At 38.1% G+C, this 24522-nt stretch overlaps 1 protein-coding gene across 1 annotated transcript in view; it reads left to right on the forward strand.

Moving 5' to 3' along the window:
• The window catches only part of tafa4b (TAFA chemokine like family member 4b), a 62473-nt gene extending 47132 nt beyond the window's left edge, over positions 1–15341 (forward strand). Inside the window, exons 5-6 of the mRNA XM_084100994.1 lie at positions 7156–7280; positions 13932–15341. Of these exons, the coding sequence (XP_083957120.1) occupies positions 7156–7280; positions 13932–13943 (137 nt within the window). The 3' untranslated portion in view covers positions 13944–15341. The remainder of the gene's footprint in view (positions 1–7155; positions 7281–13931) is intronic.
• Positions 15342–24522: the final 9181 nt, after the last annotated feature.

Below are 24522 nucleotides of genomic sequence, written 5' to 3' on the forward strand. Positions count from 1 at the left end.
GTATACCATTTCTAGGTGTGTTCCCTGAACCATACCTTAGGAAGCTGCTTAAGATATACCTTCTTACGTGCGATGTTACCGGGTGCTGTCCATGGTGCTGAATTGGTTGATATCGATGGCTCGAGAATCAATTATTCTCTCGTGCAGGGGCTGTTTCACTGCATTATGTGAGAAAGTGGTGTTCTTTATAAAAGAAACACTTCAGAAATAGTTGAAATTGCATTTATTAGGACTCATGGGATATTATAAAAAATAATCCAAACTATAATAGCCTAGCCTACATATTTTAAAATTGTATGATATATTGCTGCCATAATAACCATTTCAAATTTTCACGTGCTTTCTTCTCTTTCCCATTTTTGTTCACTGAGGTGGAGCTGCGATGAAATATTGTTCTTGTAAATACTTTCCAGCATTTCAGTAATAAGTGTACATCTTACGTACGGTGCTCGGCAATGATCAAAAAGGATTTAAACAGTGAATTTTGAATCTCTTCTTGTAAACTCAGAGATGTGGATTCAGACGGCAATTAAATCACCACAAGGTAGGCTGATTTGGCCAGGGATTTTTACACGGGTTGGGTGAGAAAACACACTGACAATTATGGATTCGGACCGCAATAAAATCTACGACTTACCCCTGTAAATGTTTAAAATAGGGTACCGTACGAGCCCATGAGAAACAAGTAGCGTCCGAATAGGACTTAACTAACAGTATGCTTTCACTGGCCTTTAAAAGCGTTCCGCGGACGGCGCCGTCTTTTAGAACAACTATTCGCTGTCGCTGCCATAGTTTGAGCAAACTCCCCACCACAATCATTCCCTTTAAATAGACTATTAAGCCTTTAATGGTTTGCCAGCTGATGTACCTTTGGATAATTTAATTAAAAATCTAACAACAATCAGTGTAATGACAATTTTATTCTTTGCATGAAAACACTTGAATTTGCCTAAATGAACACTGTCTGGGTGTATTAAATCTTCAGAATTATATTCGTGTAAACCTGCAACAGTGATAAGGTAAAGCTGGTCCAGACCAACCTTCCAAACGTATGACTTACAGAAGGTATACTTAACTAAGACCGTTTCGGGAAACACGTATTAACGATAAGGTACAGCTTAAGGTGTAATTTAAGAATGACGTAGTGTTAAGAAGGTTTCAGGAAACACAGCCCTGAACAGTAGTGTGTATTCTAGGACCAAATGTTGGTTTGTCGTTGCTTCTAAATTTGTATTTCCCATTAATTAAAGAAAACTATTTGTTTGATCATTTTTTTTATAATAACTTGGGTAACATAAGACAAGCCAAAATAACCATTTTAAAGGGGGAAACACATATTTTGTGTTTAAAACTACTACCTTTAATGCTAGGATAATTTAATTTAATTTTAAACATGGGGTTTGTGCCTCTAATGCTTCAATAAGGAATGTGAGCCACCAAAGTATAGCTTATTTATGACCGGTGTCATGAAATGAAGACAGATTTACCATTAGCATATGTTTACATTAGAACTGTTATAAGAAGGAAGATGTGTGTTTAATGTGAATTTAAAGCATGCTGGGAGCTTTCCACAAGAAGCGGACCCCCATGACCAAAATTTATCATAACAACACTTGTTTTTGGATGCTAACTCAAATAATACACTCATGTTGTTTGTTTAGTCTCACGCCACACTCACGCACACAAATTATGGAGAGCTCTCGACGGTAATGAAAACATCTTTTCATAAGGTTGCCATTATACCTAATAATGGCCACATTAATGCTAATTATGCTCCCACCAATTCTCTGAACCACTGCAATCAGACATTATAATGTGGGCTTCACACACACACACGCAGGCACGCACAAACCCCTGCTTTCATGTCTTCACTCGATGTAAGGCGTTCACTCATGATGCTTGAGAGGATTTGCGCGTGTTCTTTTGCATAATTCCTTTTAAAGCTCATTTTCGCTGTGTATATCCTCTCTCCTCCTATTGTTGGGGACAATGGGCTACTGAGCGGCTTTCTTTTGGTCGCACTCATCTCAATGAGCCTCATTTGAACAGGCTATTGATTGGCTTCTCAGAACTGGGTTTGGAGTAAACTGGGCTTGTTTGGAAGTGACACGGAAGAGCTTGGACTGCTCAGGGGACTTGAAAAGCAGAGTAGCAAGGGTGTTTTCAAATGTATTGTGTTGGTAAGATTTTTTTTTTATTTGGGTCTGATACTAAATGTAAGGTGTGTAATTCTTTCAAAGCTAAAAGTTACAGCTTACAGTTTTTTTTTTTTTTTTTTAATTGCCTACACTCAAAGTGGTACTTGAGGTCCACTCAGTTTCACCATTCACTCATATACAGAATCTTCAGACCAATTCTGAAAAACCACAAGCACATTATAAGCTTTACACTCAGTTTAAAACAAAGCTTTTACAAACACACCATTCAAAACTAACAGCTCTTGTGTTTCATTCGGGAAACACTGGCATTTAAATGGCACACTCATTTACTGATGACCTACCAATGATAAACTGTGAAATCACATAATTTGGGCTGCGTTTCCCGATAACGTTGTCTCTTAGTGTGCTACGAAGACTCCTTAAGAGTGTTCATAACTTAACTAAAGGTTTACCATTTCGAACCATACCTTAGGAAGCTGCTTAAGATATACCTTCTTACGTGCGATGTTAACGGGTGCTGTCCATGGTGCTGAATTGGTTGATATCGATGGATCGAGAATCAATTATTCTGTCGTGCAGGGGCTGTTTCACTGCATTATGTGAGAAAGCGGTGTTCTTTATAAAAGAAACACTTCAGAAATAGTTGAAGTTGCATTTATTAGGACTCATGGGATATTATAAAAAATAATCCAAACTATACTAGCCTATAATAGCCTAGCCTACATATTTTACAATTGTATGATATATTGCTGCCATAACAACCATTTCAAATTTTTACGTGCTTTCTTCTCTTTCCCATTTTTGTTCGCTGAGGTGGAGCTGCGATCAAGTTCTTGTAAATACTTTCCAGCATTTCAGTAATAAAAGTGTACATCTTACGTACGGTGCTCGGCAATGATCAAAAAGGATTTAAACAGTGAATTTTTAATCTCTTCTTGTAAACTCAGAGATGTGGATTCAGACGGCAATTAAATTACCACACGACCCGTTTGTCAAAAAAACAGTAGGTATTAAGTTGGCCAGGGATTTTTACACGGGTTGGGTGAGAAAAAACATTGACATTATGGATTCCGACGGCATTAAATCACCGACTTACCCCTGTAAATGTTTAAAATACCGTACGAGCCCATGAGAAACAATTAGCATGCGAATAGGACTTAACTAACAGTATGCTTTCACTGGCCTTTAAAAGCGTTCCGCGGACGGCGCCATCTTTTAGAACAACTATTCGTTGTATCGCTGCCATAGTTTGAGCAAATTCCCCACCACAATCATTCCCTTTAAATAGACTATTAAGCCTTTAATGGTTTGCCAGCTGATGTACCTTTGGATAATTTAATTAAAAATCTAACGACAATCAGTGTAATGACAGTTTTATTCTTTGCATGAAAACACTTGAATTCGCCTTATAATTGAACACTGTCTGGGTGTATTAATAATCACGGAGCATTACAGTTTAAACACATTTCTTGAAACTATGCCTCGTATTCTCAAAACTATAAACACAAATCCATAACGTCTCACCCAATTCCCCAAACATCCTATTTTCAGGTCAAAATGAAGCTCTACACTCAAAACCATTCACTCTTGCTGAAAAACCAAACTTTGCCCTCAGACAGGACACACAAGCCCTCAAAATCACACACACTACAACATAGTCTAAGACACTGGTGCAATAAATTCAAAACAACATTTCCAAAACTGGTAAGTTATGTTGCTTGTGGTTCCCCCCATCACAAACCTTTTCACATGATGAACACAAAAGACACAACCAGTGGATACATTGGCACATTTTTATTCATACACAGAAAACACACACACACAAAAATATTTTTTTTTCCTGTTTTACTCTTTTTTTTTTTTACTCTTTTTTTTACTCTCTCCTCTAATTCTTTTTTTATATTTACTTACAGTAAGATGTGTGTGACCAACATATGACAGTAAAAGAGCACACACAAACCATATTCTAATATGGAATTTGAATTGTATTGGAATGGTAAAGAGTGTTGGGACATGACAGGAGGGTCTCCACTCAAGGATACAATATGATGGATACGTCTAAGAATGTTCCACATATGGTTGAAATACCATCATTTGCCTAGAAAGATAACATTCTGGGAGTCAAGACTATAAAGGAGAAAGGATGCCCTCCCTTCACTGTCACACTCTGCAGCCACTCTGTGTGACTGTTCGACTGCTGGCCTTTTCTTGCAAGAAAATAAACCTCATCAAAGACTATTGGAAATGTTTGTCTCTTATTCAGTGAAAGAATTTTGTTTGCCACCACACCTCCCTGAAGGTTCTCGAAGCGACGGTAAAGCGACTCAAATTTGGCCTTACTCGTAGCCCAGCCTCCCTCATAGTCATATCATTGACTAACACATGGGCAACTAGAGTGGCTTGAATTTCATCTGAGACTGCTTGTCTTCTTGTCCTTGCCCTTCCTCCTCCTCATTCTTATCCCTCTTCCTTCATGTCTTTCTAGATCCATTGTTCCAAAACGCAATAAACTGATTTGGGCCCTTTTATATATCTATTGAAGGTTCTGATTGATGTGTGTTAAATTTTGACTCGTAGTGTTTCCACCTGGATAATTGTGTGCTAACTGAGCTGAAGCTGTGCTGAGTTGAGTGACCAATTTTGAATGCTAGTGCTTTCTAAATGACAACATGGTCTAAGCAATGAGAAATGAAGGGATTTGTGTGTAGAGTTTTGCAGTGACAGTTCAACAAATCTGACTCATGTGTCAAAACAGGGAATAGTGTTTATAGTTTAGTGAAATGGGTGTGCTTTTTGATAAATGGCGTTATGGTTTTGAAATTTTAGTTCAAAAGCCTGGTTATAGTGTTTAAGCAATCGAGAAAAACTGTAAGAAGGTTTCGGGAAACGCAACCCAGATCACTTAGAAATCAAAACTCAATGTTTTCAGGAAGAAATAAATTATTTTTACCCTCTTGTATTTCTGTTTATCGTGTAAATATACCTAATTTGATCACTTAGGAATCTAAACTCAATGTTTTGAGAAATAAATACATTTTTGACCCTTGCATGTCTGGTCATTTTGTAAATATATACGGAATATACATACAAGTCAAGTCACCTCTATTTCTCTAGCACTTTATACAATACAGATTATTTACAGATTTCTTCTCAACTGCTTACACACAAAATCCTTACTTGTTACACAATTTCTGAAACCTGACACTCAAAACACCTGAACCACATCTGCTAAACCATACACTTATTCTTGGCCTTCGACTCAGTTTTCAATTTCATAAAACACTTTTTGCAAACCACAACACACAATTCTCTATGTAACAAAAATCGAACAGGAAGTATATTGATTTCCTTTTTCAAACACAACCTATCAAAATGCCAAACTAATTCATCAGTGCCTCACACTAACTCCTCGCATGTGCAAACACTCTTTGCTTTACTTAAAACTAACCAATCATGGCTTTAGAATAGGCCTATAAATAGGCCAAAGGTCAAATTATAGGTTTTTTGGACTGTGTGTGTAATACTGTATTCACAACCAGAAATGCTTAGTAAAAAAATAAAAATAATAGTTTGGTTGCAATCTTGCTTTCATGTTTACTGTAAATTTTTCAACATCTCTCTGCCAATTACTTTCAATCTTTTACAGAAATGTACATAGGAGCTCATGAAACAAGTGCTTTAGGTTTTGAATAACTGTGTGTATATGATATATCCAAAAATAATATTAATATTATGGCAAAGGTGTTTGCAACATAAGACAAATGTTTGCTTTTGAGATGTGTTTGTGATATTTTGAATGCAGAGCTTCATTTTGCAAGAGATGTGAGGCATTTAGCATTTTGTGTGTGAAATTCTTGGAATTGTGTGTAAATTTGTGAAAAAAAAAAGAGTCAACGTTTTTAAAATGTGTGCAAGTAGTTGAAAAAAAAACTGTAATGGTTCTCTGATGTTGGTTAATGGTCACAGAGATACAGATAAACATAAAATGTTAACTCTTTTTTAGTCTTTGTTTTTTAACAAAGTTATAAATTTGTATTTTACTTTTTTTTTATTTAATTACTTTTTATCAACTCACAACGTCTCTGCAGTTCCTTTGCAAACCCTTGTTTGGGAAACTGTGTGAAGACAACTATTCAAGTCATTTGTGAAGTGGTTTTCTCTAAAAACTGAGAACGCTGTCACTTTAACACTGGCTCAAGCAATGGCATGCATTTTGAGCGAGACCACTTATTCGGTCGACCAATAGCGGACAAGTAGTCAAAACAGTTATTATTCACATGGTGCCAATCATGTATATTCGAGAAGATATCATGGGTTCATTGTGTAGTGATGCTGGAGAATCTGTTTCCAATGTAGCACTATTCAGAGAGAATAAACAAGCATGTCTTCCTGTGTTATGACACATAAAGGTGGTAGCAAAAAGGAAGCTGTTTCGCTCTTCTCATCTTCTGGTGTTAATAACGATTTATCCAACCAGTGCTTCAGCAGCAGGCATTTGTTCGAGAGCAAATTCACATTGCAGGACAATCCTACCTGAAATGTTCCATTATTAAGGGCCATTTACAACAAGGATGATAAATAACAGTATTAATAATAATTTAATATGAGAATAGCAAAGTCCGCAACACAACTAAAACTATAAGGAATGAAATAGCTGGGATCACTTTCAGAAGAATTTCCCCCCAGCTGATGAACAATAAAAAAGTTATGACAACATGTTTTTACTTTGGATTAACTCATTAAAATAAGTTAAGCCATATACAAGATTCAACACGTTTTTTAAAAGTCAGTTGTAATTTAATGTAATTTAAGTTGAAATGAATTAAACATCCAAGTTAATTGTACTGGATTGGCAAAATTGTCATAGTAGATAAAAATGAGAGAAAATGGATGTTCAGGGATGCATACTGTACTGTAGGAGATACTCTGAAAATAATAATATCAGTAGTAACAATATAAGTAGTTCAACCTATAATTTTCCCCATCTCTCTTACAGCTTCCATCGTGCTGCAGAAGTGGTGGTGCCAAATGCACCCATGTATGGACGGCGAGGAGTGTAAAGTTCTTCCAGACCTGACTGGTTGGTCCTGCAGCACCGGTAACAAAGTTAAAACCACCAAGGTGAATGAGCCAGAGTTGCATTTTGCTGATGTGGTTTATTGGGGCCTTGAGGAAATCAGGACCACATTGATTAAGGGATAGTTCACCCAAAAATACAAATTCTGTCATTATTTACACATCCTCATGTCATTCCAAACACATAAGACTTTAATCTTTAATCTTGGAAACACAAATTACGATATTTGTAATGAAACATGAGAGGTTTCTGTCCCTAAACTTTGTAGATCTGAAAAAGGTCATAAAGGCATCGTAAAATGAATCCATATGAATCAAGCCTAGAAGTGAGAAGCTCTAATCATTTTATATAATGAATTTAATTTAAGCTTTTATTCATGCATAAATGCACATACATTGAGCACATACTTGTCTGTATAATTTTTTTTGGAAGCCAGCTATTTGCGGGCACCATATCTTTGCATACATTATTTCTTTATGCCTTTTTGAACTCTTTTCGTATGTTGTGCAGTTCGCAAATGCTTGTATTACTGATTTTTGTTCACCTGGTTCTGAATGTGCCATTGTTTTTCTATGTAAACTTGCGCTAGATGGACGTCTTTAACTGTTGCGCTCACGTCTCACGTCTTTTGCAGCATCTCGCGCATGACAAATTTAAAATAGCAAAAATCACTATATCTATGTTATATATTTTTTTTAGTTGTGTACTTACATTATCCCGACTGTTTCCAACAACTTTCAAACCGGGAGAAATTTGTAATTTAATTCGAGAAACGTCCCGTTTCTTTATTTCCGTTTTGTCGCCGCCAATGCCGTCATATCCACGTTGTCCCTGGTTTCCGCTCGTGCTGCCATGGCAACCAGAGCTATGAACCAGAGCCGTCTGATAGTAACCAAAGCGACTGACGCGGACAACTTTGTAGTTCGCAATGTCTATTTGCACGCTGTTGTTGTTTCGTTTAAACATTATGGACCATGGCAAGCAGACTTTGGATAAAAAAGGAGAACTAAAACGAGAATCAATATCAGCGCGGTGTTTTCGAGATGCCGAGAGCTCCCATAGACAGTATATAAACGAGAGCTCCACGTCCGAGACTTCGACCGCTCCTACATGTACTTTATTAAACAGGTGAGCACATTTACATAAAACTAATCAATGTTTTATAGTTCAACAATGATAAAATGTCAGAATATGATCTGTATGTTATTCTAATGTTGATCTAGTTTACTGCTAGTCTCATACAGACAAACTAACACATAAGTTACATTTCAACACATTTAAATGCAGTTTAGTGTGCTAGTGTAATGTTAGACCAAGTGAAACAGCGCTGCGTTACTTCACAAGTTTAATTTGTCTAATAAACTGACCTGTGAGTTGTAATTCTGCACTTGCAAGATTCAACAATTTTTTTAAAAGTCAGTTGTAATTTAATGTAATGTAAGTTGACAATTGTAGAATGAAATGTTCGTTCGGTAGAATGAAATGTCCATATTTCTTTTATATCCGCGGGACTCGTGTCGCGTGTGGAGCTGATAGCTGTCTCTTAGCAATCCCGACCTGCTTCATATCACAGTCATGATAAAAACATCGATGTATTCACTCATCCATAAACATTATTAGATCGGTCGGCTTGACGTTGATGACAAGATCCATAATTCTTAGCAAATGTTGCGTCATCAATCTACGCCTTTGTTATTGTAAATAGGTTAGCGACCCCTAGTGGCGAAAAATGCCATACTGTACGTTTAAGGTAAAAAAAGTAAACTTTTAAAACACGCATCTGTAGACATGCATCTCGTGTTTTTAACGTGCTCTCTACTCTGTTTTGCCACAATGATAGCTTGACAGGTCTTGCAAATTACCTGGCTCTGTGATACATCATCTCTCTTGTATCCAAAATATTCCCAAACCACAGATGTTGTCCTTATTCTGTGATTTCTTCTTTAATGTCGTAAAGGTAAACACGCTCTGTTCAGTTCTCGTGCTAGATTTAGGCGCGCTGCATTCAGATTGGCGTAAAAATAGTAATAGAGTAATAGAAATCTTGCATTCTCACATTGTGATTTTATTACGATTTCAATTAAACACACAGCCCTTCTCGTAAGTTTTGGTTACCTGGACTTTCAATGGAGGGACAGAAATCTCTCAAGTTTCATTGAAAATATCTGTGTTTCGAAGATTAACGAAAGTCTTGGTTTGGAACGACATGAGGGTGAGCAAATGATGACAGAATTTGAATGTTTAGGTAAACTATCCTTTTCAAGGCTGGTTACATTCTGACACGTGCAGACCCAGGTTGGCACCGAAAGTGTCTTTTGCCCATGGTAAGAGGGGCATCTGAGAACATTTTGCCATAAAAGTACCTTTTAAACAGACCTTTCTAAGAGCTACTATATATGCCATCAAAACACCCCCCGGGAGTATTCTCAGAAGGCGTTTCTTTGAGGAGCCCTTCTCCAAAAGCTTTTTCTTCAGGCAAACCGTTCTTCAAAGCAGCATTTTGTTGAAGCCTTACTTTTGTAAGAGGGTTCTCTGAAGCGAGAGTATGAAGAGTACAAGAAGTGGTATGTTATGAGATAAAATTGTCATATTTAAGATATGTAAAACAACAAAACATGCCTTTTCGAATGTTCACTTGTTTTATGGGCACAATATTGACTTCTCAAAAAGCACTTTTTTACTGAAAGTTATAGGCAGACACATCACTCAAACTTTCTAAAAGAGACTTATTAAAGAATGAGCAAAGCTTGGAGATAAATAAAATTTCAGAGTGACTCCACAGAATTTGTGGCTCAGAGAATAAATCCCTGAAGACTTCAGTAGCACAGAGAAAACGTTCAAAGGACAAAGGAGAATTTTTAAAAAACGAGCCTAGACAAACATGCAGGGACAACATTGTTGGTCCATGCTAGCGTTGACTTGAAAAAAGCATGAAAGCAAACTTTAAAATTGACTACATTTTGTGCACCAGGTCATCTTCATATCTAGATGCCTCAAAATGTTATATTCAAGCTAAAAATGTAAATGAATTTGAAATTGGTGAGATGAGGTTTGTTCAGTAAACGTCGGGGTGACGGCTGTTTCGTGCAGGTGTGAAATACAGGTGAAGTATTAAAGAAATAACGGTGTCTGAAAACACACAACTGCCATAAGAATAATTGCTCAGAGTTATAAAGTAACAGCAGAACATCTGTTGTGTTCATTAAAATGCATTATGGCAATGAGCTCCACCGAGGCTTTCAAATTAAGAGTCCTAATTAAATTGGTAAGAGGGAGAGACGAGAAAAGAATGACGGCTCTGGGTCTTTCACTCAGGATTAATGACTGTATGTTTGTTGAGTCCATTATTGGCTGAGCTGACTGTCAGTTGGCTAAGCCCCGCCTACTGCCCCCTCAGGAGGCCAATGGACTGCGTTGAGGCACAGATGGGAGGCGGGAGGGAGTATCTTACTCCAGTGAGCATTAATTCTGTATTTAATAGAGGTGGAAATGGAACAGTAACCAGCAGGCTTCAGTGCACTTGTCACAGGAGATTGTGGCGATGCGCCAGGATACATATTGCGTTCTCTCTTTGTCTCTTTCCATCTGCCTTCTTATATCTTTACATTCACCTCCTGTACCCTCTGCTTAATATCTCTCCTTTTTGTTTTGATCATCCTTCTCCACTGTCTGCCTTTCTATGGAACAGCTGCCTGCCATACAGCTTCATTTTCCTTTCCAACACTAAAGTAACTAAGTGTGCATGTTTCAAATATATGGAACTTATGGTAACACATTATAATTAGATTTCATTTGTTACAGTTAAAAACTTTTTTGGGTTAAACATTTTCCAAAATTTATTTTGGCTTGCCTTAGCTTGATTCAAAACGGTAAGCTTGTAATAATGTTTTTAATTCCAGTGGTACTGGTGGATTTCCGCGGGAAATTCTAGCATGTTTTTGCATCATTATGTCACATCTGTACACATAAAGTTGTATTGCGTGTGAGGATGTTGGAGTTTTTTTTCTCACAGCACTTGATATAATTAAACTTTGGTGGTGGATCCAGAAAGGTTCAAATGACAATCACCAGTGACAATTGGGAGATTCACCCGTTGTAAAATTCAAAAGACTTCGGACTTCAGAGTGGCTACAGAAACAAAGAGACTGCAACCGGGCCCATGCGAAAACAAGGATAAATATCGGAAGGGCATTAAATGTAATCAGGCAATGCTGATGTTGTTAACATTAACAATTTGAGAACAAAGTATAATTTGCACGGTTTGACGTGATATGATCAGCGATCGTTAGATTTAATCAGCGCGATTTATTGCAATGCTTTTTTTGCCTTAGTTGGTCAGAACAAAAGTGGATGTTACATGTTCCAAAAAGTAGAATCTGTGATTCCGAATGACAGTATCCGTACATTGACGCGGTGACTGACAGCCGCACATTCTTCTCAAAACATTGGATTCATCTGCGCCGTGCCGAGGCACAACCCACGTAAAGTTGATAATTCTGCGAATAACTGCAATTGCAGATTTCGAACAGAGATGGCAACAAAGTGGAAAAACTACGGACTGCAGCTTTAACTCCATCAGTTAACATGAACAATACTTCTAAAGCACTTATAATCAATGTTAATCTCAACATTTACTAATACATTATTAAGATCAAAATTTGTATCTGTTAACATTAGTTAATGCACTGATATTATTGATTTAAGAAAATTATTTTTGTTGCTGTGAATAAGCCTTGTAATGGTGATCCGAGCCACTTACCGTTTATCGGCATTCTAAAAGGGTGTAGCACAAAGGATTTGACTCATGAATCCATAACTTGTAAAGCTTTACTTTTTCTTTGTCAAGTTACATTTAAGAGAAATTAAGCTCAAAAACTATTTTACACAAACATGAATTCTAGCCTTTTCCACAGTCAAAAGACTGTCTAACACCAACCCTTCCTTCTTCTTCAAAATGATTGCGCTATGGCTTAATATACAGTGAGGAAAATAAGTATTTGAACACCCTGCTATTTTGCAAGTTCTCCCACTTAGAAATCATGGAGGTGAAATTGTCATCGTAGGTGCATGTCCACTCTGAGAGACATAATCTAAAAAAAAAAAATCCAGAATTCACAATGTATGATTTTTTAACTATTTATTTGTATGATACAGCTGCAAATAAGTATTTGAACACCTGAGAAAATCAATATTAATATTTGGTACAGTAGCCTTTGTTTGCAATTACAGAGGTCAAACGTTTCCTGTAGTTTTTCACCAGGTTTGCACACACTGCAGGAGGGATTTTGGCCCACTCCTCCACACAGATCTTCTCTAGATCAGTCAGGTTTCTGGGCTGTCGCTGAGAAACACGGAGTTTGAGCTCCCTCCAAAGATTCTCTATTGGGTTTAGGTCTGGAGACTGGCTAGGCCACGCCAGAACCTTGATATGCTTCTTACAGAGCCACTCCTTGGTTATCCTGGCTGTGTGCTTCGGGTCATTGTCATGTTGGAAGACCCAGCCTCGACCCATCTTCAATGCTCTAACTGAGGGAAGGAGGTTGTTCCCCAAAATCTCGCAATACATGGCCCGGTCATCCTCTCCTTAATACAGTGCAGTCGCCCTGTCCCATGTGCAGAAAAACACCCCCAAAGCATGGTGCTACCACCCCCATGCTTCACAGTAGGGATGGTGTTCTTGGGATGGTACTCATCATTCTTCTTCCTCCAAACACGTTTAGTGGAATTATGACCAAAAAGTTCTATTTTGGTCTCATCTGACCACATGACTTTCTCCCATGACTCCTCTGGATCATCCAAATGGTCATTGGCAAACTTAAGACGGGCCTTGACATGTGCTGGTTTAAGCAGGGGAACCTTCCGTGCCATGCATGATTTCAAACCATGACGTCTTAGTGTATTACCAACAGTAACCTTGGAAACGGTGGTCCCAGCTCTTTTCAGGTCATTGACCAGCTCCTCCCGTGTAGTTCTGGGCTGATTTCTCACCTTTCTTAGGATCATTGAGACCCCACGAGGTGAGATCTTGCATGGAGCCCCAGTCCGAGGGAGATTGAAAGTCATGTTTAGCTTCTTCCATTTTCTAATGATTGCTCCAACAGTGGACCTTTTTTCACCAAGCTGCTTGGCAATTTCCCCGTAGCCCTTTCCAGCCTTGTGGAGGTGTACAATTTTGTCTCTAGTGTCTTTGGACAGCTTTTTGGTCTTGGCCATGTTAGTAGTTGGATTCTTACTGATTGTATGGGGTGGACAGGTGTCTTTATGCAGCTAACGACTTCAAACAGGTGCATCTAATTTAGGATAATAAATGGAGTGGAGGTGGACATTTTAAAGGCAGACTAACAGGTCTTTGAGGGTCAGAATTCTAGCTGATAGACAGGTGTTCAAATACTTATTTGCAGCTGTATCATACAAATAAATAGTTAAAAAATCATATATTGTGATTTCTGGGTTTTTTTTTTTTAGATTATGTCTCTCACAGTGGACATGCACCTACAATGACAATTTCAGACCCCTCCATGATTTCCAAGTGGGAGAACTTGCAAAATAGCAGGGTGTTCAAATACTTATTTTCCTCACTGTATATATTATACGTTATGGCTCTAACAGGCCTCTCAAACATCTCAAGGCAGAGTTTTGCCATTCTAGTGATTGTGCCATAGCGTTCCTTAATCTACCTCTCTTTTTATTCGTAGGTCACACGATAGCAAGAACATGGCTACCTTACCAAGAGGCCCAAGATGCCTCAACAACCCCTAATGGAAAAGGAGACCATCTTGTTTAAGACACTGACATTAAGGATGATTCCGTACAAGCAAAAGATGGACAAACTTATTGTAGACTATAGATGGCTGCTTTGTTTTGACAGAAGATAATAAGGATGGACAAGGATCTCTATATAAACCTGAAGTTCGACTGAAGATGCTGGACACATGTGAGAGACTGAATCCATCTGAAAGTGAAAGTGGATTTCCATCGGCTCTAGTGTGTATGTGTGTGTGCATGTGTGAGAGAGATTATAGTATGTGGGACTTGAAGGACAAACTGTGGACAGTTCCGACCTGGCTGGGAGCTTGTGTGTCTGTGTGCAAGGTAGTCAGGTTGATGACAATGAGACAGTAGTTTAACACTGTTTATCTGCTTTCCAGCACACAGCGAACTCTATATTCATGAGTAGGGAGAGGATTGCTCTGAATGTGCGATTCACAAATTATTGTCAATTTGCTCCTCTGGGTCAGGTCATTACCCTGAAAATGTTGAAGGGTTAGTTCACCCAAAAATGAAAATTCTGTCATAAACTTTCGCTAATCTTTGGAACACAGATTAAGATATTTTCGATGAAATTTGAGAGCTTTTTGTCCCTCCATTGACAGCTACGCAACTGACAGTTTGACATTTCAAAAAGTTCATTGATCGTAAAACTAATCCATATGAATTGAGCGGTTTAGTCCTAATTTTCTGAAGAGACACGATCACTTTATATGATATACAAATTGAATTTACTCTTTTATTCACATATCAGCGAACATAAACAGAAGCTCGATCGAACCTGCGTAACACATGAGAATGAACCTCATTGGTTCTCACACATCAAGCAAACATTCTTGAGCTTCCATTTACCACTGATGTGTGAGTTGATGAATGTTTATATGTGAATAAAAGCCTAAATTCAATCTGCAATACGTGGACCTCTTTTCTTCTTTTTTGTTTAATTTATATATTTTTTTTTTTTTTTTATCTACACCTGAGTGCTTGTATAGGATTGGTTAATTGATGTACCACACCCATCTAGGCCAGTGGCCAATGCTTTGAACTTTGATTCTTTTAAAATCTGTACATCGTTGCTATTGACTGTTTGACTCTGAAGAAGACGCATGGGCGTCGAAACGTTAGTCGTTTTGTACCAATAATAAATGATTTAAAACGTTGTGTTCTCCGGTCCTGTTCCTTGGTCCTAGCTAGACCTTGGGTCTCCTCCCCTAAATTCAATCTGTTCAACATATAAAGCGGTCGAGTCTCTCCAGAAAAGTTTGACTAAACCATTCAATTCATATAGTATTAGTTCATAATCTCTTTATGAACTTTTTGAAGCGTCAAAGTGGTAGTTGCGTAGCTGTCAATGGAGGGACAGAAAGCTCTCAGATTTCATCAAAAAGATCTTCATTTGTTACGAAGATGAACGAAAGTCTTTAAGTCGTATTTGGAACGACATGAGGGTGAGTAATTAATTAATTAATTTTAATTTTTGGGTGAATTAACCCTTTAAGTAATTTTTCACTTCTAATTAGGGTTTCTGAATAGGATCATTACAACAAATAAAAAATTAATGGGCGATTTTTTTTTTTTGTTGCACTATATAAGATTCTATGGAGACATTTTTTGTTTTCTAGTCTTTTACTGTTGGTGTAAGATGGAATTCAAGAGAGAAACATTTATAAAGCTTCCTTCCACAAATGCAAAGTAGAAATGCAAGTGAAGTAGACATCAGTAAAACAATGGTAAACTACAGTAAAAATACAGCTCTTTCTAGCTGTAAAAATGTTACGTAATGTGAGCTTTACAGATGCAGTTCCCTTCAAAACTTTTAAAACTAACAGCTGGCTAAAAACATCTGTTACTCTGTAAAAAGATCTACAAACCGCTTAAAGGTGCACTAAGTTTTTTATACTAGATTTAACATCTAAATAAAAAACAACAACTGACAAATATGTTTAAAATGGCAATGACTTAATAAATGTCAGATTTGAGCCTCATGGGGACCATCATGTCGAGATCACATGACTCTTTGAATACAACTAATTAGGTGTGTTCAACTTGAAGCGGCGATACACAGACCGATCGTGTGTATGACATCAAAATACAGTGAGAGCGATTATAAAGCATACAGAGCCATCTACTCTCTAATCGCTCTTGCACTACTTTGATGTCATACACCTATCGGTCTGCAATGTACCGCATCAAGTTGAACACACAATTGGCAACCCGCCATTACCAGACACTGTTGGTTTCAGAATAAACTAATAACAGGGTGTCAAATACATCTGCATAAAAAAACAAAGACATCCACGCCACTAGGTGTCAGTATAAAGTCCAAGGCCATTGTTGTATCTGCTAGTGAAACATAACCAGTAAGTTACTTAGTGCACTTTTAAACAAGGAACTACCTTGATTTTAACTTTTTTTTTTTTTTAAACTGTGAAGCTCTCAAAAGTACTTTGTGAAGTTCTGAAAACAGGCTAGCAATGTGCTGACTGAGATTATGAACATGTTTAAAGATAAGCTCTGATGTGAAGAGGCATAACTCATGCCCAATCTGCAATGTAATAAAGTTTGAAATAGAATCAGCTCCACTATTCATCATTGATTTTCTAATCTCAATGAGTTCCTCCACAGACTCCACAACTTAACCTAAACTTGAATTCTGAACTCTAATCAGCCCTTTTATTCACTCTTGCTGAGCTTTACCTTTTCCTGGGTTGGATCGAACTTGCAAAAAAGACGCTGCCCATTGTACCTTTATCTCTGTATGTCTTTCTTAGGGCTCTGGTGGCTTGAGAAGTGTTGAATGAGATTTTCTCTTTTCAAGACAGCCCTGTACGCTAGGCTCGCCCTGGGCCTGCCCAGACGTCTTCCAGGCTTCAAAGCCCCTTCAGACTCCAGCCGTCTGCTTTGTGAGCTGTGATGAATGTATCAGAACCACTGTGATTCCAGTGTTGAGCTTTGGGAAAGGGGTTGAGTGCCATCTTGAATTCTCATTACTAAAGCCCAGGATACCACGAGCCCTCTCCTGGGATGGGCTGGTTGTATTTTTAGGTCTGTTATATTGGGAAAAGCGTAACCTGTTCTCGATTCACATGGTCAACTGTAAGTGCACATATGAAGACTGTGAACATTTTGTCATATTTTTCTGCAAAGGTGTGCATGTTTGTGTCAGTGCCGTATGTTTAGATGGATCTACAGATCCATCTAAAAAGGCTTTGAGGTCTCGCAACGCTCTCCTGGAAAGCAGAAGGATGCTAAATCTGGATGCTGACACCGAATGAAGACTCTTCACTTGTCAGCCCTCGTCCTCCCGAGAGGCTGCCATGCTCTGAGGATGAACCTGATACATAGTCTGACCCAACATCACTTTGGGTTTAAGAATCAATATTTGAAAACAATTCTTTGTTACTCCCTAGTGGCCATGGCCTGCCATTGCAGATCCGACTTGTGTTTGAGTGGTATTGGCAGAATAAACACACATTCAAGTCCATAATACTCAAATAATGTATACATACTCCCACTATTTTCTATACACAACCCGCCTATAAGTGCTTTAAACAGCCTGGGAGGAGACGTGCCGTGCACGACCCACATCTTCGATTGGCGGATCGACGTTCTGTACTGCCGGGTGACCTCAGGACGAGCCTCTCATGAAAATAAAGAAAGAAATGAGTGTAAGATTGCAGGCAGATTTCATAAGAGAGTTTACTGTTTGTGCTCAAATCTCTCGGTGTCCCAGGAGCCCACTTAAGCACTGGCTCGCTCAATGGGGTGGCACGTACCCAGCATTCTCCTCTGCAATGAAAAGAAACAAAACCTAAAGCAAAGATAAACATAAACAGTGCTATTTCTACTCGGCTGTCACCTGTTGTCGAGTTCAATTTATATTCGCTCGGAGTGAAAATTTCTTACGGCTGTGTTTGTGAAGAAAGTGAATTGAAACCTTGATATAAACAATTGATTATCATGTGCTATGAGGGAACCGTTGAAAACACTGGGACTGGGGAATGTTTATTACAGAAAACAGCACACATGCTGAATCATCCCCAAACCCTGAATGAATTTGAATGACATTCCCTTCATATCCAGTTCTCAAGAATTCTCTATTGGCACCGCTGTCACAATACAATTTGTCAAAGTGCTACAAAGCATAAATAATCTATGATATAAAATGCTTAGATTGAATAATTTATGAATACTAGACTATGAAATAATGAAAAGCAAGTATGAAAAGCAAATGACATCTCAGCTAGTCTTTGAATTAGAGTGATGTTCTGCTTGCTTTGACAGCTGAAATTAATTAATGGATATGACTACCAGCTACAATGCACTCAGAAAGTACCATTGATGTTCCGGGCATTTCCAAGGAGACATAAAACTTGGATTTTGAGGACACATGGGACAGGTTTTTCAAAAATAAATGACACTGCAGTTCTGTCTGAAGACATAGGTTTTTTTTTTACATACTGTACTGTATGTAATAATTCTTGTGGTCTGAATATTTAAAGATGTTCTAGATAAAAAGTTATCCTGGGTTAACTAAGACATGGGGCCCTATCTTGCACCCAGCGCAATTGACTTTGTACACCGACGCATGTATCATTCCTATTTTGCACCCGCGCAAAGCGCGCTTTTCCCTCCACAGAAGCACGTCGCTAAACTAGGGAATGAACTTGCGCTCCCTGGCGTACAAATAGCGATGCAGATTAACACTAGGCGATTTCCTAGGCAGATATTGACTTATATATTAAGGACTATATTAGGGGGAAGCACGGGCGAAGCACTGCTACTTGGGCGTGATATCTCTGCGCCCAAGTAGCAGTGCTTCGCCTGTGCTTCCCCCTAATATAGTCCCAAGTCAATATCCGCCTAGGAAATCGCCTAGTGTTAATCTGCATCGCTATTTGTACTCGTTGTGAATACGCAGGCCACAAGAAGTAATTAGGTGGGGTTTTTTTTTTATATCACTTTTACTCAGGACATGCTAGCTGGCAACAAAGGATTCCATTCATTATGCTAAGCTAAGCTAGCGCCGACCCTGTCAAACTAAAACAATGCATGCACTGAGACAAAAATGCATTTGCCCACCTATCTAAATGTAGCAAAGAAGGTGAATAAGCCCTATTTCAAAAAACGGTGGAGTGTTCCTTTAATGTGTGACATGATGCAGTAGCCAACATGTGAAATGGTGCTTGTTAAATTACGTTATTAAACGCAGCAGTTTATGTATTTTTCTTGTGTGTATTTGAGCGACACATTTGTGAGAAACCGCCTAAATTCCCGTACATTTGCTCTTTCCACTTCGTGAATCTTCGTGAATCATCCCTTTAATATTTGGCCACCTCTTTACGATAGAAATGTTACAGCCACTATAATTTCTTGAACAATAACATGTTGACATCAAAACACACAAACTCATGATGAGGGTTTAAACTTTTATTTTGAAATCGCGATAAATTAACAGTTTGCATATTTAGAAACATATTGATGCATTCTCCTGTGTTGACGTAGGTTTATAGATGTAGAGATATAGATGACGTTACAAATCTGGTGAAATGGCGCACATTGTATTCCCATATGAACGTCACATAAGCAACCCAAACTCACAGCATATGAGGTGGCATTTGTTATACGAGCTGCTGAGACACACATCGAAGACCCGTCTACTCCGAGTCACAACACAAAATAATTGAAAATGTTCTCATAAGATGTCAGGCCACTTCTTCATTTCAGCATTTCATTTAGCGAAACGGAACGGAAGTCTAACACATTATAAGGAAGTACGTCATCGTATTTACTTCCGCGTTGCAAAATAAGGTGGATACTGTAGAATAAATGGCGCTAGTAAGCATCTTCTGAAATAGTACACAATCTCCAGATCCAAAAAAAGCGAAGAAGCAGAAACAAGTGATAGGCTAAATCCGAAATCGCCCCCTAAACCCTCATTCACTATTCCCTACGTTAGTCCACTAATACTGTTCACTTGAAGGAGTGAATGAAAAGGAGTGAGCGAATTCGGACAGCCGTTGATCGTACATCAGCTGTACACTTCTTATTGCAGTGCAATGTGGGATATAATGAGTGCACTCAATAACGTGGTTTCAGACACCACTACAAATGGCTGTCACCTCAAATAACGCCCTATTTAGTGGTATAGGGGGCGATTTCAGATTCAGCCATTGACTATGATGTGATCATGTGATTGAACATTCAAAAGCGTATAAATCAAAACTGCTGAATGATGTTGAACCAAACAAGAACTATAGGTTCTGTATATATATTGCTGCACTGCATCCATTGAATAACAGTCTGAAGTGTTACAATTTTAATTTTAATCCCATACAAAGTTTTAATGAAATTGTATTATTTTATTCATTGAATAACATTCTACTGCTGTTTACATGCTAGGAACTACATTTTCTAGTGGAAGGATTTCTCTTATTTTTTTATTTTATTTTAATTGCGTTTCATTTAAAAAAAAAAAAAAAAAATCCCTTACAAAGGTTTAATTAAAATATTTATTTATTTATTTATTTATTTATTTTCTTTCTATTATCTAAGGCACTGTATTGTGAATACATCACAGTTATAATAATAAAAATCACAGCTGAAGGGGTTGCAGACCACCTCCACATCCAAAGGCTATAAATATAATGCAAGTGTTTCATAAGAGAACCTGAGAAAATGAGTGTTGGGGGTCGATGAGACACAGCCCGTGACCCTGAAACCATTAGCTTTGTTTGTCTCTTCATGCTGCAATAATCCAAATCCGTTATCTCCCAAAACCAATTAACCACTCTAGCATTCTATGTTGACCACAGCGTTTGCTCTGAATATGGGGATCAGGAACATCCCTGATTCATTATCCTCAGATACCACCCTGCTTTTCACTAATGTGTGCCAAGGGAGGTGCCAATGTGAACGAGTCTGATAACATAGACGCCTGTGGGCACCCACTTTCACTCATGGCCAGGGTTCTGGAGCTGCAGGCACATTGTCATGGCACCGCTAGTGTGTCGGATGGGATTGAAGCAGCAGATATTGGGACATTCGTTACATCTGTGTGCTTTGAAGGAGAGCCTTAGTAATGGAGGAACCCGGAGAGAGAAACAAACAGTGCTGAGGGTATACGCGGCATGAGCATTTTTAAGCTATGATGTGATCTATATATGTATGATACTGGATATTGTCGCACATACTGTGTATAAAAGGATCAAAATGTGCTTGTCAGTGATAAAACCTATGCATACGTGATATCACAGGGTTCAATTGTGTCTTAGCATACATACATCCATGCAGGCGTATAAGTGATATCACCTCTGAGGCTTGTAACCAAGCTGCTCTTTCAGTCTCCCTTCCTCCCTGTGGTCTCATGACAAGATAGACAGATTTCTCATCCTCACATACAGCATAATCATAGACTGCCAAACAACACTTCATAAATCACACAAACAGACCCCGATACGCATAGAGACTAAACCTTTGCAAAACTATGTAATATGATCTGATTGGATATGAATGACATGTTGCCTAACACAGCCAGGGAGTGTCTTTTTAAAGAGTTATTTAAAGAACTTTGCCCTCAAAAATAGTGGAAATATGATTTACTGCCTTTCTTAATTACTGTCAAGAAGGCAGCGTGTAGGATAAGATTTAGAAACAGCAGTCAGAAAACGACCCACGGCAACATTTGGGTACAGTGCTAAACAACCGCCCGAGAAAATGTTGTTTTCTCTGGCACAGAACAAGTGTTGAAATGTTTGTTGTTAGTGGCGTTTTTTCCCCCCTTATATTTATCATACATAATTCATCATTCATGCCCAGAATGCAGGATTTTTAACCGTTTAAAAGATTAATAACTTGTTTACTTGAAAAATTGTGTCTTATTTCATGGGTGGGAGAGGGGAAAAGCGTGGAAATTATGTGGAGTTTGGAGCATAAAATGAACATATTTCTTTTCAAAGTGAAACAATTAATATTGTCTGTGAATAACTAACATGTATCTTGAGTATTTTCTAACGTACTGCATAATGTGCTTCATTCCTTTCTTCTTTTATTTCCATTCCCTGTTCCTTATTTTTACTTGTTTAATTTCCCTTTTCCTACCTTGCTTTCCTTTCACTTTTTCTTAATTTTTTTCAGCCATTTTACCTTCCTTCTTCCTTCTATTTTCCCTTCCGTCTTTTCCTCATTTCTTCATAGTTTTTACTTCCTTTCCTTTTTCTTACTTTTCTTCATTACTTTTTTTCTTCTACCCTCCTTCAATTGTTTAGTTTTTCCTTCCTTACTTTCTTACATTGTTCTCCGTTCTGTTTATCAGTCTTCTTTAAAATTCTTCCATTCTGTCTGTTCCTTCCTTCCTTCCTTCCTTCCTTCCTTCCTTCCTTCCTTCCTTCCTTCCTTCCTTATCACCTTTTCCTTCCTGCCTAAGTTTTTTCCTTCCTTAAAGAACACTGGATGTTCATACTGCAGAGAGGAAGAGAGAGACAGAGAGAGAGAGAGAAAGAAAGAGAGAGAGAGAGAGAGGCAGATGTTTTCTATTATTTGCCTGGCTGTGTTTTAAATCCCAATACAGACTTATTTCTCCCAGTCATGTTGTCCCAGGTCCTCTTGGAATAGGCAGGATTAGAAGAGGAAGTCTTATACTGTTTCTCTATATTAATTATTGCATGTTTAATTATCATGGATGCTTGCATTTATCTCATAAATGGGGTTCTCACTAATTGTTCATGACATTTTCTGCCCCAGTTCTCATTTCTCTAGAGAGTAATTCTGTGGCGTGTCTCTCTCATTCTGTTTTTATCATTCTCTTTCTCCATCTCTGAAAGTGTTGGCAGGCTTGTCACGTTTAATGTCTCCCAGCAGAAGAAGTGTATTTAAGATCGCAGGGTGCGATTAAGATAAAGATCCTGTACTGGGTACAGTGTCAAAGTGCACAGGAGTGGAGACCTGTGTCTGAACTCTGTGTGTGCTTACATAACTGAACAACTGATCGACTGAATGAAATATGACATGCAGTCGTGTCTTCTCAGAGGTCACAGTGGTTTGGGGGTGATGAGGTGGACCAGTGTTTTCTTGAGGTTAGAGAAACACAAACGATAAAAAAATAAAATAAAATAAAAACACTTAAAAGAACAGTTTACCTCAAACTTATGGCCTGGTTTCACAGACAGGGCTTAGAATAAAACAGGATTAGGCTTAGTTCAATTATGGCATTTAAGTAGCTTTTATAAAGGTGCCTTAGGAAAAAAAAAAACATTACTGGTGTGTATCTTGAGACAAAACAATGGCACTGATATATTTTAAGATATGCCAGTGCAAGTTGCTTTCAAAACAGCTCAAACATGCATTTTAGTCTGGGACTAACTTAAGCCTTGTCTGCGAATCATTTAACATTTAAAAACTGAACAGATTTGAAAACACTAAGCATCATACACTTGCATCATACACAGCTTTGTAAATGGTTACCAAGAAGAACTGTGCATTACATGCTAAAGAATTGAGGATCACACACAAGCAGACTTTCAGGTAATTCTGAACACAACAAACTATAGTTCATATAGTGACCATTGACATTAAGCTGAAAACCCCCCCCCACCAAACAAGCATTATAAAAGTAGTCTATCCAACTTGTGCACTATACTGTATTCCTAAATCTTTAGACCTACTGTATACTATATTGTTGTGTGAGAAGTAAACTGAAGTTACTGTTCATTTACTGTATAATATTCCCCTCCAGTGAGCTGTTAACTTGAGAATGACCAAATCACTCAGTGAGTCAGTGAATTGATTTGATTCGTGAATGAACTGTTTGAACCATGTCCCATTCAGTTCAGCTTGCAAAAGGTTTATTTGGTATTACAGAGATACAAGACAATTAAACACATTGATGCATATATATTTTTATATTAACGTTATATTGCAGTGAACATTGATACACTAGTTATAGCATTTCATTTGTCAGATCTCTCTTATAATACAGTAAAGATGATTAAATGGCATTTTACAGAAAGGGACTGTTAAAATATTTAGATACCAAATTGGCAAGTTCATCTGGGGTGAAAACATGACATCAATGAGCTGTCACACAGATGTTTGATACATTAGGCTAGTGCCGCACCCTGTGTGTGTCAGTCATCAGTATAAATATTGACATGGTATCTTCTCCTCTGACATATATGACATCCACTCCTCATTTCTGCTATGAGGATGACTTCTTCAGGAGATGGTTTATTTGCCAGTCTCCAGTAGAAATATTCCCGAGAGTCAACAGCCCCAACTGTGCCAAGAGATTAAAGGGAATTCTGAAGTTGTAAGGTCTCTAGTCAAAACTATAGTGTGAAAGAGCTGTGTGTGTGTGTGTGTCTCAGGTAAACATAAACCCTAAGTTTCCTTTCAGTCGTTCTCGTTCGATTTAGTCGACTGAATGGGATCATGCTTAGGGAGCCAGTCATCTTCGAGTACTATTGAAACGAGCCAATGGAATTGGCTTGCGTGATTCGCAGCACACACTCCGCACCCGCA

The sequence above is a fragment of the Abramis brama genome (genome assembly GCF_963993115.1).
Source record: "Abramis brama genome assembly, chromosome: 23".
Lineage (NCBI taxonomy): Eukaryota > Metazoa > Chordata > Actinopteri > Cypriniformes > Leuciscidae > Abramis > Abramis brama.